This window comes from Lemur catta, chromosome 18 (genome assembly GCF_020740605.2).
Source record: "Lemur catta isolate mLemCat1 chromosome 18, mLemCat1.pri, whole genome shotgun sequence".
Taxonomy (NCBI): domain Eukaryota; kingdom Metazoa; phylum Chordata; class Mammalia; order Primates; family Lemuridae; genus Lemur; species Lemur catta.
The window spans coordinates 21,907,739-21,922,529 of record NC_059145.1 but is presented as its reverse complement, the minus strand read 5'-3'; the positions used below and the strand labels follow the sequence as shown (position 1 = coordinate 21,922,529).

General features: G+C 40.4%; 1 protein-coding gene across 2 annotated transcripts in view; it reads right to left on the bottom strand.

The window, feature by feature from the left end:
* Nucleotides 1–1,995: 1,995 nt before the first annotated feature.
* Nucleotides 1,996–14,791, bottom strand: part of MDFIC2 (MyoD family inhibitor domain containing 2) — a 106,831-nt gene continuing 94,035 nt past the window's right edge. For both annotated transcript variants that reach the window (XM_045529638.1, XM_045529640.1), the window contains 2 exons: nucleotides 13,205–13,426; nucleotides 1,996–4,730 (listed from right to left, as the gene is read on the bottom strand). In XM_045529638.1, coding sequence (XP_045385594.1) covers nucleotides 4,471–4,730; nucleotides 13,205–13,426 — 482 coding nt within the window. In that variant the 3' untranslated portion in view covers nucleotides 1,996–4,470. The remainder of the gene's footprint in view (nucleotides 4,731–13,204; nucleotides 13,427–14,791) is intronic.

Sequence of the window (14,791 nt, the reverse complement as noted above, 5' to 3'; positions counted from 1 at the left end):
GTCTCAAATGACACCACTTTGTAAAATGTAGCCCAGTGAATGTCCTGGCCTCCGACCAAAGAGATAAACAGCTCCTCCTTTTTTGGGAGAGAGCTGAAGGATCATCATTTCTGTAGATCCCTTCACAAAAGGTGGAGTTTTTAGAGCTGGGGTTGCCAGGATGTAACAAGTAGAAATATACGGAACATCCAGTTATGGCTGAATCTCAGACAAAGGAGGAATCATTTTTGTAATGTAAGTAGGTCACATGCAATATTTGGGACACATTTGTTGTTTTTCTGAAATTTCAAGGTTAACTAGGCATCCTGTGTTTTGTCTGACAGCTCTGTTTTCAACAGTTTTTTTTTTTTTTTTTTAAGGTAAATCTGGTGATGGCTAAGTGAGAAAGGCTTTAGAGAAATATTGTTGACATTTGGATAGTCATCGTGGGGGGCTAACCTGAACATTGTAGGATGTTTGGCAGCATTCCTGACTTCTACCCACTAGAGCTAGTAGCAATCGCTTCCCTTCCATGGTGACACCAATTATGTTTCCAGACTTTGCCAAATTGGAGGCCGGGCATGGTGGTTCATGCTTGTGATCCTACCACTTTGGGAGGCCAAGGTGTGAGGATCTCTTGAAGCCAGGAGGTTGAGACTAGCCTGGGCAACATAGTGAGACCCTGTCTCTACAAAAAACTAAAAAAGTAAAAACGTTAGCCACTGAGGTGGGAGGATCGCTTGAGACCAGGAGTTTGAGGTTACAGTGAGCTATGATCTCACCACTGCACTCCAGCCTGGGTGACAGAGTGAGACCCTGTTAAAACCAAAAAGACTTTGCCAAATTGTGGGAGGTGGCAGTTGAGAATCACTGCTTTCGAGGTGGTGGCAAAAGCAAAACTGTGAAGCATATCAAGATGGTAGAACAGAAGGTGGCACTTTTATCCAAATAATGATGCTACTTCCATTCCTCACCCTCTCCCCACATTCTGGGCTCCTTCCCTGTGATGTTAGAAGCTGTCTATACCTCTGTTTGAGAAGCTCAATAATAAAATTTTAGTCCTTTGGTGATTATAAGCACTAGAAAATCATTCAACTCTGTCTCTGTTCACTTTGTCTGTCTATACAGCCCACCTAAAGCTATATGTGGCAACTGTTCAGGCTTTTACTCAGATCTCTTCTACAAAGAACCAACAAACTATTAAACCAAATATTTACATTTTATCAGAGGCCATCAGTTTGTGTGGCCTGGGGGAACTTAGCATTTGCTAAGTGAAACTCTTATAGTCAAACTACTTAAGTGTATGTATTATTGTTTTTCTCTGTTTTGTAGAAGGAGAAACTTAGAAGGATTAGGTATTGAATTCTGTCCATCAAACATTTCCACCTACACATTTATCCTTGAAAAAAATGCTGATAGGCCCTCCCACAATGTTTCCCATTTGTGAAGTTTCCCTGCCTCAATATGTTTTCTTACTCCTTTGGAAAAAACTGAAGCGACTTTCGCTCTATTAACTTTGATTGTCCAGCATTGATAATTAATTTTGTAGGCCTATCAGCTTATGTAGTGGGAAAATTTCATTAGCAAGTTAAATGTAACTTCGTTTCTTCATTGCTTTCCATATTTTGTCGGCTTTTAGAGAAGCAATGGTTTTATAAAAATCCATTGAGCAAAGCAAAGATGATGTAGCTATATGATTATATTGCTGTAGGAAAAAAAAATCTCTGTTGTTCATTTTCTATAAAGGTTGTGTGTTCTGAAATCTCTTTTATTCTAGTGTGCTTCCTTAAATCGGAACACATTGATCCCTAAGAAGTCTCACCTTAAAGAACAACATTATCTTTATTTGTAATCACAGGCCTTCATCATTGCAGAAAATATCTGAGCCTTCTCAGATTCTGATATTTGTATTTAATCAATAACCACATCCCTTTTTGATCTGTTTTACCTCTGCCATTGTATTTTCCCAGCTGTGTATGTTTTATTGTGTAAGAATTCAATTGAGAGAGCCATTCATGTTTGCAAAAAGGATGATGTTTTATTATGGGTTATAAAGAAAAGAAATTTCACACTTTGTATAACCGACCCTTTCTGTTATAGCATGGTGAATTCTGAGAGTGAGGAACAAAGTTAACGAACCGTGGAAAGCGAGGCCACAGAAAGATCTTCTAATATTCTGACCGCATTATAAAATAAGACCTGGTGATTTTTATGTCTCTAATTGATAAGCATTCAATTCACATTTGAAATGTGCCATCTTTACATAATTTGAGGGTTTGTAGATTAAAAAGAATGAGGGAATGATGGTCAAAATATTTAACACCAATATGGCACTGCCTGGCCAATGACACCAGGTACCATACTAATGGGCTAGGGTTCCGGAGCCCTCCCTCCCCTGCAGGTCCAAGTATTCCTCCTTTAGTTGCTAGACCATCAGCAGGGTCCTCAGAGAGGGGGCCAGGGTGGTCAGGACATGAAGAAAGCTCTAAAGAGGTCCAAGGAGCAACTGTTTATGAGCCAGTCTGGTAGTATTTTAGTATTTTAACAATTGGAACAGCTGTACCACCGTGTACCAGCTGGAATAGGAAGTGAAGAACTATGGAGTAGTGCAGTGCAGTCAGAAAATTAGACCCTGCGCTAGAGTTCCTCACACTGCCATTAACTCACTGTGTGGTCTTGGATAAGTCAGTTCTTGGGGCCTGTTTTCTCTTACGAAACATGAGAATGTTGGATAAGAACAGCCCTAAGTTCCCTTCCTGTTCTAAGAAACTACTTTGTTTTTCCTCTATAATCTACACGTCCTATGCATAAATTCTAGAGCTATCTCTTTGAGCATCTGGAAAGCAGTGAGATTGAAGTGATTCATAGACGGTGTGGGGCTCTCTCATGCTCTGTTGTTTGTGAATGACATGGTGGTCAAACAGGAATGAAGCTGGCATTAACCATGGATATGCCTGCCGTGATGTCAGAAGCAAGTCAAGAGCAGTTAAATATTTTTTTAGAAGCAGCTTAAAAATGTATTTTGTAAGAGTAATAGTTTTCAATGTTTGGGGGAATTTATCTCAGATTAGAAAAATGTGCTAGTTTACTGCAGAAATAAAACGAATGTTGCTTTTGCCTAAAATTACCTAAGTCAGGGAAAAAACAGGTAGTTTGGAGGTTTTTGTTGTTGCTGTTTCCCTAGGTCACAAAAAATTCCCTTAATTCTCCATTTCACTTTTCTGTTCTTTGTTTTGTTATTGGTACATTATGCTTTTTTAATATTCAGTGAATATATTGAGATATATCCATGGGAATATATAGGCACAGATTAATGAGCAATGTATTTGCCTAGCAACTATAGAATCATGCCCACAGGAAGCATTGAAGAAGATTCCAAAGTAACCTCAACCTAGATTTATTTTCCCCACAAATTGTTTTAACTTATTTGAGTTAAAAATCTCTTTCTAGTATATATCACATCTTTTTTTCAAAAAAAAGCTAAGTATGAAGAAGTGCTCAATATAGTTATTAATTACTTTAATTACTAGAAAAAGAAAAAATATGGTTTACGAAGTATCTGCTGTGTTAGGAAACTTGGTGCTGAACAAGTACCTGCATGTGTATTTCCTTTGGGTGCCTACACAAATGATAGTTTAGTAAAATGAACTGATTCTGTTTTAATATCCTGTTGCTTATTGGACCTGACAAATAGAAATGAGGAAAATGAAGAATTGATTATCTGGGGTCACATAATTCCCATTTATGCTTATTAGAATAAAGAAGAGCCTTTCGGTAACAAATGAGGAATGTGCATAACCTGTTATGACATAGTCATAGACGTGTAATGATACGGTTTAGAATTCTTGTACTCTCCTGAAGTATACCATATTCAAAATTCACAGGAGATGTTTTAGAGACATCTGTTGTAATTATAGGAACATGGTTTCTAATTCATTTAATTCCCTTTCCTACCTAAACTGTACATAGAAGTGAATTTTAAGAGACTGCATAAATAAATTTTTAATTACAAAATGATGTTATACATTATTAATAATAACCAACAATGCATAATGTTTATGCATGAGTCCATTAGAAAGATGAGCTAATGTATGTCAATGCTAAAAGAATGCACTAATTTGTCCTGAATTTGTGAATGAGGCTGACTCCATGATGCAAGCTGATGAGTGCAGGAACACAGTGTGAGTTAGCATGCTATTTGATAGTCAAGAAACATCTTGTACCTATGGCATTTAAGAGGTATTTAAGATTTGCTCCTCCATGTGATCAAAAAAATCTTATTTTTCAGCGAGCCATGCGGTTGTGAAATTTGGAACAAGACCATTGAGTTGACAATACTAGCTTTCCCAGACAGGTGCAGAATAAAATGGCCTAGAGCATCCAAGAAATGTGTACGGTCCTTACATTTCAGCACATGGAAATCACAGTCTTATCGTAATGGAATTTCCCACCGTGGCCAAAGGCCTGCCGGCACGCGGTGACTTCATCGTGCTAGCGGTAACAGATTTCTGAAATCTCCATGGCCAGCTCCAGACACTCGCTGGTCTCGTGGCAAGATTCAAAAAGGCTGCAGTCCACGTCACAGTTGCAGTTGCAATCATTCCGAGAGGGGTTTTCATCCGTGGCGTGGCGATACGGGTGAGAGGGGCAGCACAGGTTGGTACACACTACTTCGCACGTGTTGGGGAGCATCAGAAGACAGTCCCAGAACTGACAAAACAGACAGGTGAGGATAAGGGAGGCGCACTCCTCTGTTTAAAGAAGCAGAAAGACAATGAACAGTGGCACATCTGGGCATGTCTGTGAAGGGCGGGCGTGTGCGGTGGTGAACTGGATAACTTGAGAGCCCACTCTTAATTATTTATCCGCATTAGGGGTGATCCTGCCCCGTTCTCTCCGGCTCCCCCACCCCCATGCCCGTACTCACTCCGCTTAAGTAATTGCTTTATTAACTTCCTGAGCATTTCCTATTGATTCAACATAATCTGGTTATTTAAAGTGCTGTCACTTTTCTAAACTCCTTTATTTACTTTGCCTGCAGAGGTGCTGGGAAGCCACACAATTAGCTGCCTCCCTGGAAAAAATAGCAGGGCTTCCCCAGATGCAGGGGACTTAAGGAGCAATTAGAGCTGGGGACAAGAAGAGAGGGTACAAATGCCCTGCTTCTCGTCACCAGGCTTTGTTATTTGTCCGACATGGATTCCCATAAATCCGCCACACCCACACTCCAATGCAAGCGAAAAGCACATTTCGAAACTTAATATAAATGCTTTTTAAAATAATCACAGCTTTTGGGTTGTGCTTTATTTTTAATCCCTGTTTCCGTTTTCCTCCAGTTATGTAAAGCCTTGATTTTATATCAAGTTGTTTAAGTGAAATACGTCATCATATGCCTAAAAGGTTTTAAATCTTATCAATCCTCTTTAAGAAAATTGGTTTAAAAATTTACTATACAGACTTGTAAAAATCTGGAAAGTATCTCTAAGGCATTGAGGGTAATTGGTAATTCTAGCCAAACAGCTGCGATGGGTTATAGATTATTCTATTTTTTTGTTTCCATAAAGGGAATTAGTTAGAAGATGTAGCAGTTCTCTTGTTAAAATTATAACTTTTCTCCTTTTTTTAAGTTAAAAAAGTCTCAAAAATGTGTGAGTGTTTTGTAAAAGTGTGGGTAAGTGTTCATTGTGATATATTATCCAATTAATTAAAATCAGTAATCTAAAGATTGTTGATGATTGAAAGGAACATTCTAGCATGAATGGGAGAAAAACTTCCCCTCCAAATGGGCTTATCAATTGATTACAGTTCGACTTTCATGGGCATCTATTTTTTCCCAGTAAGAATGCTAATAACATTTTGGTTTTCAGACTTGAGTCAGTGGAGATTTTAGAAGCCTACAGAAGAGATTTTGCCCTCTGCAACAAATGTTATAGCTTAAGAGCCCTTTTCATTTATTTCCAACAGTATTTTCCAGAAAATGTTTTTTCTTTTATTGTTTATATACTTACTAATCTTCAAGAGAAAAGAAAACATGGAAACATGCTCTGAAAAGGAACAAATAGTTTAAAGAAAGCCAGTTCACTTTCTTGTAAAAACTCAATATAAAGTTCTAAAGTGAGTCCTGAATATAGGAAAGGAGAAATCTTCTTTCCTTTCTCTGTTTCTCTTTGTCGCCCTCCTCCCCTCCTCCCTTCCTTTCCTCCCAATAAGATGGTGGTAAAAACCACACCGTAACTTTTATGAGTACCGTAATTGCTATATATTGTTGCAGGTGCTGTGGCCATTACTCAGTCTTTTCAGTTTAGGCAGCATAATCCATAATACCTCTATGGTGTATTATGCATCTCTTTGCCAAACTTGGTATATATTTTTTATTCACTTAGAGCCAGTTTCTAGCATTTGGCCAACTCACCCATATCTCACAAGTCACCACAAACCACCCACAAAAAATTCAGGAGTGAGTGAGTAATAGTACATAGACAGTCTTTTGCCTGTGCTTTTCTGAAGAGGGAGTGTTGTTTGCTGGTTAAAGATGTGGGGCGTATAATCTCATCAATTTTACCAATGCCAAGACAGCTATTGTGGCAGCCCCTGGCAAAGAGGAGGTTCTCAGCAGAAAATATCCCAAATGAATACTCCGTGATCGCTCACGAGGGGGGCTCAGGAGACTAACTCGTGCTTATGGCCATATAAAAAGGACTCCACTGGATCCTGTCCTTTATGCACTCAAGGTTGGAAGCTTGGTTTGCAGGAAAGCAGGGTAGGATGCAGGTGACTGTGAGGATAGGAGCTGGTGTTCACCTATCAGAGTGTGAAGAGCTTGCTTGTAAAATGGCCTTATAATTTCCTGAGGGCATGTAACCTTCTGAGTCAATTGCTCTTGCCAATGTCTCCCCAGTTGGCAAACCCTGGAGGTCTCCACTTCTGATGTATGCTGTAGATTTTATTTAAAAAAAAAAAATTTGGCCTAATCCTTTGGCCAAATTGGCATTTGTTTCCTTCTGCCTCCCTATTTTGCACTTGAGCATAAAGCCCATTTTTTTTCTGTTTCTAAGTGAGTTCTTTTTATTTGGTTTTAAAAGACAGAGCCTCTTGCCCCCCCCAAAACATGGTAACATTAATAAATTGCAAACAGATTTTTCCAAACTTTCAAGTGTGTTCCACACTTTTCCTAAAAGGCGTATTAAATAATTCTACATGAGCAGGCAAAACTATTTTGCATATGGTCAATTTTTGTTTGCACAAAGGTAACATAAGCAGTTCAGGGGAAAATTTGCAACTGTTTGAAAAGAGCTTTGGATTTCCCCTTCTCCTGAATGAGTATATTTTCCTTTGCCTACACTGTTTCCTGGGGCTTTAATGTTTAACAAACATGATATTCAAAGTCACATCCCATGATTAGCCTCCCTTCTCCTGGCCCATGCGAAGGAGTATGCCGTGTATCCAATTGCCTCCTTTATGTCTTTTCTGCATTCTGGATCTCTCTCTTCGCCCCATCCCACAAACCTGTCCCTTCTCCAATTTTCTCTTACGAATGGCTCCTGAACACACAGATGAATTCGGCAGAAATCCGGGAGTCATTCTTTATCATATCCCTTTTCCTCATCATACCCTCCCCATCCAGTTCATTGCAGGGTCCTGCTGATTCCTGATTCCACCTCAAATTTACATTTGAAATCCACAAGCCTCCAACCACCTCCAGTGCCTCTGTCTTAGTTCTGGCCACCATTGGCCATCATCAGGTGAACGGCAATGGCCTCCCGTCTAGGACACTCTGCTTCCACGTGAGCCCACTGCAAATTCACCAGCTCCCGAGAGATTTTTAATCCTAAATTCAAACAACTCATTCTCCTCTTCAAGTCCCAAATCATTGTCATAGTCTATAAGTCCCTGCATGACTGGGCTCCTGCCTGTTTTGGGGGGACCTACTTCACTCCTCACTCACTACACTCCAGCCACATTGGCTAAATTTCAGTACTTGGAATGTACCTACCTCAGGGCCTTTGCACATGCTGTGCCTTTTGCCTGCATTGCACACCCTCCCCCACCCCAACTTTACCCAACTCCTATTCAAACCTTTAGGTCTTTAGTTGAAAACACCTTCCCTCTAAATCACATCCTTGCTGAAATCCTCACAGCATCCTGCTTTATTTTTTCTTCATAGCACTGACCACAGGATGGCATTAAACCACTTAGTTGGTTTGTTATCCCCTCCTACTAGAATCTAGGTTGCAGGAGGCAAAAAAGCCATATCTCTTGTGGAATGAATAAATCAATGATGAATGATTCTAAGAAATAAATATTAAGGTTCCCATTTTTAGACGAAATGACTAAGGTTCAGAGACAGATTGTCACTAGCTGTCCTAAGTCCCACCAGCTGTAAGGTAGTGGAGCAGGGGTTCAAATCTAAGTCTTTCTGGATCCAAAGCCTGTACTCTCTGTCCCACTGTTGTATGTGCAAATTGTTTCACCTAAAAGTCAATCTGCTGCCCTCTACATTTTACGTGCATCTCAAAATAACCCCGAGTTGAGTAGTAGTATTATCCCGGTACAGATGAGGAAACTGTGCGGAGCGTTTAAGAGACATGCCCCAGGAAACACGGGCAGTCACAGGGGCTGTAATTTGAACCCAGACTGACTCCTCCAGAGCTCTTAACTACAAAGGTGTCCTGCCCACTGCAGCACTCTCACTTTCAAAATTTCGGACAGCATTTGAGCATCCGGGACACTCCCAGCTCCCAGATGGTCTGCTTTCCTCTCCACTCCCTCCTCCTACCCTGCTCTTTGCTGTATGCCTGAGACTGGCAAAGTCATTTTCCAGGTTCCCTTAGTGGCTTCTGGCTAGATTCAGCCAACAGGAGGCATGAAGAGGAAGCAGGAGGCTGGAAGGAAGGGAAAGATCAGGGTGCTTCTCCTCCCCTCCCTCTGCTTGGGGTTGAGTCTGAGGCAGTGGTGGTGTCTTCTCCTAGCTTTGATCTCTCTCTCAGCAGCTCTTCTCCCTCTGGCTCCGGCTAACGCCGGTGAGTAGTGGTCTGTCTAATGACGGTTAGCCCCTGGTGTCTACGAGCTCGTGTGTGTACTAGCAGGAGGTGTGTTTCTGGAGCTGAGAGATGCGCAGGGATCATGGTCTGCAGGGACAAAGGCAGGAGACGGGAGAGACTTCCTGATGTTGGTAATTCTGGGGGCCTCACTGTTCACAGTATTTGACTTCTCTGTTCTTCTAATATTTCATAACTTTGTAACAAGTTTCTCATGCGTTAAATCTTCAATATGGGACCACCTGGCATTCTGGCATAGGCTCTATAACACGATCAGAGTGCCCACATGGCTCTCCCACTCCTTAAACCTGGATTAAAGAAGATTTGAGATGGATCACAGATCTATAGGCCACCCCATCGACGGTGGCATTTGGCTGTGAGCAAGAAGCAAAAAGACTCTTAACGTTGTTTCATTTCCTTTTCATACCCCTCGGGCCCCTTTAGGACATCTAGGCTGCAATGTGCTGATACCCTAATGACACTGAAGAATTAATGGCAGCTTCCAGAGGTGCTAAATGTGCAACTGGGGATTGGCTAATTAAGAGGGAGAATCTGTCTCACTAGAAAGGATCATTTTAATTGTAGTGGAAAGATACCAACACAGGAAGGTTCCACAGATGTGCCTGAGGGCCGCCCCATGGTCACAGTCCTGGACTCCCTGACCCTGACCTCCCAACTTCTTGTCTGGCCACCTTGGTGCCCACAATTAGGAGGGGGGAGGGACAGGAGCACATCTTTCAGCTCCAGAAACACACCTCCTGCTACCTTGATGATCATTATCTGAAGTGACCCCAGATAAACCACAATCCTTCCTCCTTCCCAAAAACAAATTAAGAAAAAAAGAGGCAAAATGAACCGGGCCTGAACCCAGTACTCTAGGGAGTTAATGTGCTATCACAGAGAACTCGACATCACAATGAGATTCAGGACACGGTGGCTCCAACTGATTATTACAAGTTTTTTTGCCCCAAAGTATAAAATTTGGCTCCTCCTCCACCCACGTTAATTTCTGGAAAAAAAATATGTCTGTAATGTAGAATGGGAATAAATAATGTGTGACTGAATGCCTTTCTCTGTCTGGGGTATCATCTCTGATGCTATCAATTTTAATAGGTACTTAAATATGTCAAGATCTATTTAAGTTCAGACAAGCACAACTAACACTCAAGTCAGTTCTTTAGAACTAGAATGACTAGATTTGGGTGATAGTTAATAAATTTGTGCTTACGTTTTTTTCTGAGCAAATGAACTGAAATAATTATAAAATTGAAACATTTTATAAGGTGACACTACTGCATTTAATTGTATGAAATTTACAGTGTAGAAAATGTAATCATTTTATTCAGTAGTCCATGGTGTAATTAAGACTATTCTTTTGAGGTATCTTCTATTTATGATTTTCCTCTTCCACCTGGATGAGATGTCTCCAATTCAAAATTATACGTCAATTAGATATATTCTCGGGATTATTTTTTTAAGGGGCCTGTTTTCTAATATCATGTGTATTCCTGATTTTCTCAGCCACAGGGATGCTTTTGCAATCTGAAGATTGTAGAAACAGAAGCAAGGACACAAACAGTTCTCTGGACTTTTTCCATTTTACTCAGGGAAGGGACCACACACGATGAACCACAATTTAATAATAAAGTAATGTTGCAGCACATAGTGTGTGATGTGCAGTAAAGATCCTTTTAAATTCCCATCAGAGCACACACCATGAACTGTGCTAATGGATGTAACACATTTTACAAAATCTGCATGTGTGAGGCTTTTCCATCCTGTTTTAAGTGGGGCAATGTATATAAATAATAGATATTAGCAATTAAGCATCCATTCCTATGCACTCATTTATACATTTGAAAATAAATTAACCACAAACTACATGAAAGTGGATGCAATCTTCTTTTTCCCCTTCTGTTTTCCCTGCTGTTCCTGAAAGATATTTCTGTATTTATCTCAGTACGAACAATGACCCCACTCTCAATTTCTGCATCCTTAAATTAATTACTATCAAAAAATTCTCTAAAATGAAGTGCGTCTGACTTAACTCTTGATTTTCTTGATATTTGCTGTTTAGGATAATGAGAGTTTCTTAACACTCTGGGTTTTTTACTTTCTCTTTTACCCAAGTACGAAAAGCTCTTACCTTACTGGGGATATTTTTCATATGGGGTTGGGGGAAAAGAAGAGTGGACTATTACCTATGCCTTGAGCTTATGACCTGAATTTCCTGGTTCATATTGGCCTTAGCTTAGTCCTTCAGAAAGACAATGTAATTTGAACAAAAAGTAATCTGTTATTTAACAAAAAATTTTTTTGTATGAGGCTCTTTCAGGGCCATTTTAATGGAGCAGTTATATTGGCCCTTCCCTGGGAATATGGAGGCTCAATGTCACACTAGTTGGCTTGGCCCTGTTACCCTCCCGGTATCACTGATAGGACAGATCACAGTGGTTCTGGAGGGACGCGATGTTTACTGTGTGGATATGTACAATGGCAATCAATTCCTAATTCTGGGATCGTTAACCTAATACTCATGATGAACAACATCCATGTGTCCCTGGTACAATTCAGTAAGATGCTCTAGCATCAACATGCTTTGGCAGAGAACTATCCTGCATTACCTGTTCTCTTGACTGGCATTCACCTCTACCAAAGCTAGAGACTTGAGCACCATAGTGAATTCAAGGTCATAACCTGATGGTCTACAGGGCAAAGTTGGCCCAAAGATGTGTTGTTGGGAGTGTCTTGGGCTTCATCAAATAAACAGAACTAGTGATCAACACTAAAAAACTTAGAAATTCAGTATAACACTCCTGGTCTCTTGCTTTCTTGGAAAACTTCAAGATCTTGCAACTCTGGGCCTACGTTATCTTCTGGCAACAAACAGCTGGAGCTGAGTAGAGGTAGTGACCTGTAGATGAGACATGTGCTCTTCAGCTTGCCACAGTCGTCACCAATCCCTACTGTCTACTTCCAATTTACTTCATTATTTACATTCTCTCTTCGCAAATGCAGTCTGTAGTTTCTGCTCTCAAGCATCCATGACAACACGTGCATAAGATACCAGAAATATAACAAGTGTCAGAAATCTTCTCTCTTACTTTCTAAAACTGTAACATAATCAAAGCTGAAATTGAGTACTTACTGTGTGTCAGCTTTTGTACTTGCTGCTTTACACACGTTATTTTATTTGATCCTCAAAACACGCCATGATGTGTTACTAGCCCTGTTATATCTGAGAAACTGAGATTCAGAAATGGTAAAAAAAAAAAAACTTGCCTAGTATTATACAGTTAATAAACTTCAGAGGCAGGAGTTACACTGATATGATTCTAAAAGTGCTGTTATACAATGTATATTTGATTTTTTTCTTATTTTCAAAAAGTAAACGTAAATTTAAATGTAGACCAGAAACAATACCCTGTTACATTTTCCTTTGAGAAATTCCAGGCTTTCATTAAATGCAAATGTAGGTACTGAACACTATAAAATTCTTAAATGGTTCATGTCTCCTGTAAAGGTCACTGCAAAGTTAACCTGAGTAAAATTCCATGTCTTCGTGTGAAGTCCATGATTTTGAACTTGATCGTGCTGATCATTTAGCACCAAATCAATTTGAAATTGATATTACAAATGGAACATGCCCTTTGTGTCACATACAGGGATGGTTTGGTCTAGGTGTACACGATCAGGACACTTAGGAAGTGATAGTACCTAGAGGAACCAACCCTTTTCCATAGATTTCTGATGTAATCATCTTAATATTTTATACTATCTATATTTATATATTTCCAGCATTTTAACACCAGCCCACTCTGCCTTCTTCACCTTCTCTCTGCCTAGAGCTGCAGGTTGAATAGTCCCACATCTGAGAAGAGAAAGAAGTTTGCCATTTTTCTTTATTCCACGCCATAGCCCCATAGCAAGAATGATTATGCCTTGCTCCAGCTATTTAAAACATGTTGCCTCTGATTCCCAGCTTTGAGAGCAAACAATCTGCCAAGCACCTCATAACTGCAAAGTGACCTTGACATGTGTCATTCACCAGGGTTTTCAAATTGAAGTCTTCCTGTTTAATATTCATAAAGACTTTTTTTTTCCCCTAACAGCATATGTGATGATTTTACAGGGGCTGGGGGTTGGGGAGCTTTATTTAGAGATGGGTTGAATTCTGAGAAACATACCATCAGTGTCTCTCCGATGAACTGAAGTATCAGTTTGGAGGTAGGAAAATTTCGTTTGGCATTCTTCAAGGGAGGACAGTGATGTGCTGGATTCTGACAGTTTTTTCTCATTGGGGGTTTCCTTGGCTGGTCCATCTGTGATATTGAATTCGGATACTGAATTTATAACGATAGCATTAATGGGTTTCTCATCTGCATGTTTTTCATTTGTGAGTTGCGTATCTAGACAAAAAAAAAAACACAGAAAAAACACGTACACAAACCCACTATATTTTACATGACCTAGTGATTTAACAATGGACATTTACAGAAAATTTCACATCCTAGACTTTTATAAGAATAAAATCTTATTAAAAAGAATGAAGTATTATTGAGCAGGATAATTGTGAATAAAAATATAAGAATAGAAGAGTGCAATCATTATAAAACTTTATACACATTATACACATTACAAGTTTCACCTATCACAGTAATTTCTAACACTTATTTCTACTATTTTTTGTGTTCTGAGTAGGGAGAGTCAAGGAATTCATTCACATGGATCAACAAAACGTCATAGTATGTTGTCAGTGTACTGTCATAGTGTATTATGGATCTGAAAAGCAGGGAGGTACTGCTGATTAATTTGCATGGTCTCAATCAAGTAACTTTATTTCTTTGTTTATGCAATCCTCAGTTTCCTTCTCTGTAAAAGAAAAATAGATATAGATGAATTCCTACTTCTGCCCTCAAAACATATCACTTGCTACCTCTTTCTCTTCCTTGAGATTTATTAAGTCCCTGTTCAGGTGGTAGTCTATGTGGCTTTTGGGGAGATGCTTCTTGGGAACATGCTTTATTTCCGCATAACCACCTGGCACAATTGTTAGAGATGTTCAGGGAATATCTAGCAAAGACTTTGACTAAGATCTGGTTTGAGGAGGCATAGAGAAGGCTGAAAAGTCCCAAGTGCTTTTTGTTTTTTAGATCTCCTATATAGTCGGCCCTCCATATTCATGGGTTCTGTATCCCTGGATTCAGCCAAAAGCATATAGAAAATATTTAGGCCCTCCCACCCGCAGAGTGGTCTCTGTGCTCAGTTCTCACATGGAGCCACCCTACCTCCCCCTCTGCATATCCACTCTTGCTCCTGCTGGAGGGTGGGAGGGTGAACCAGAAGACTACATGTTTGGGGTGATGAGTGGCAACTGCAACCCCACTGGCAGCACTGCCTCCATGGCCAGGCTTGTGTGTGAAGGTGGGGTCTCTCCCCTCTCTGTGTGGCACTGTGGCACTGCTGCTGCAGACACCAGAAGAGCCTGAGAGCAATTTGTTTGGGGCTGTTAAGGGCAGTCTTGCACTGCAACCACGGCCAACACCAGCCTACACCACTTGGGCCCCAGAGGATCATCCTACCACTATTGCTACCACCATCACTCACATCACACCAGCATCCCAGGGACTTGAGAACCCGTTCACTCACCCAGCCCACCACTGTCACTACCTGCACCCAAGCAAACCACCTGGAGACCCAAGAATTAGACCACTGGTAACCACCAACACAGTTGCCAGTGTACACTGCCCTAGGGCACAAGACAGGCATGCTCA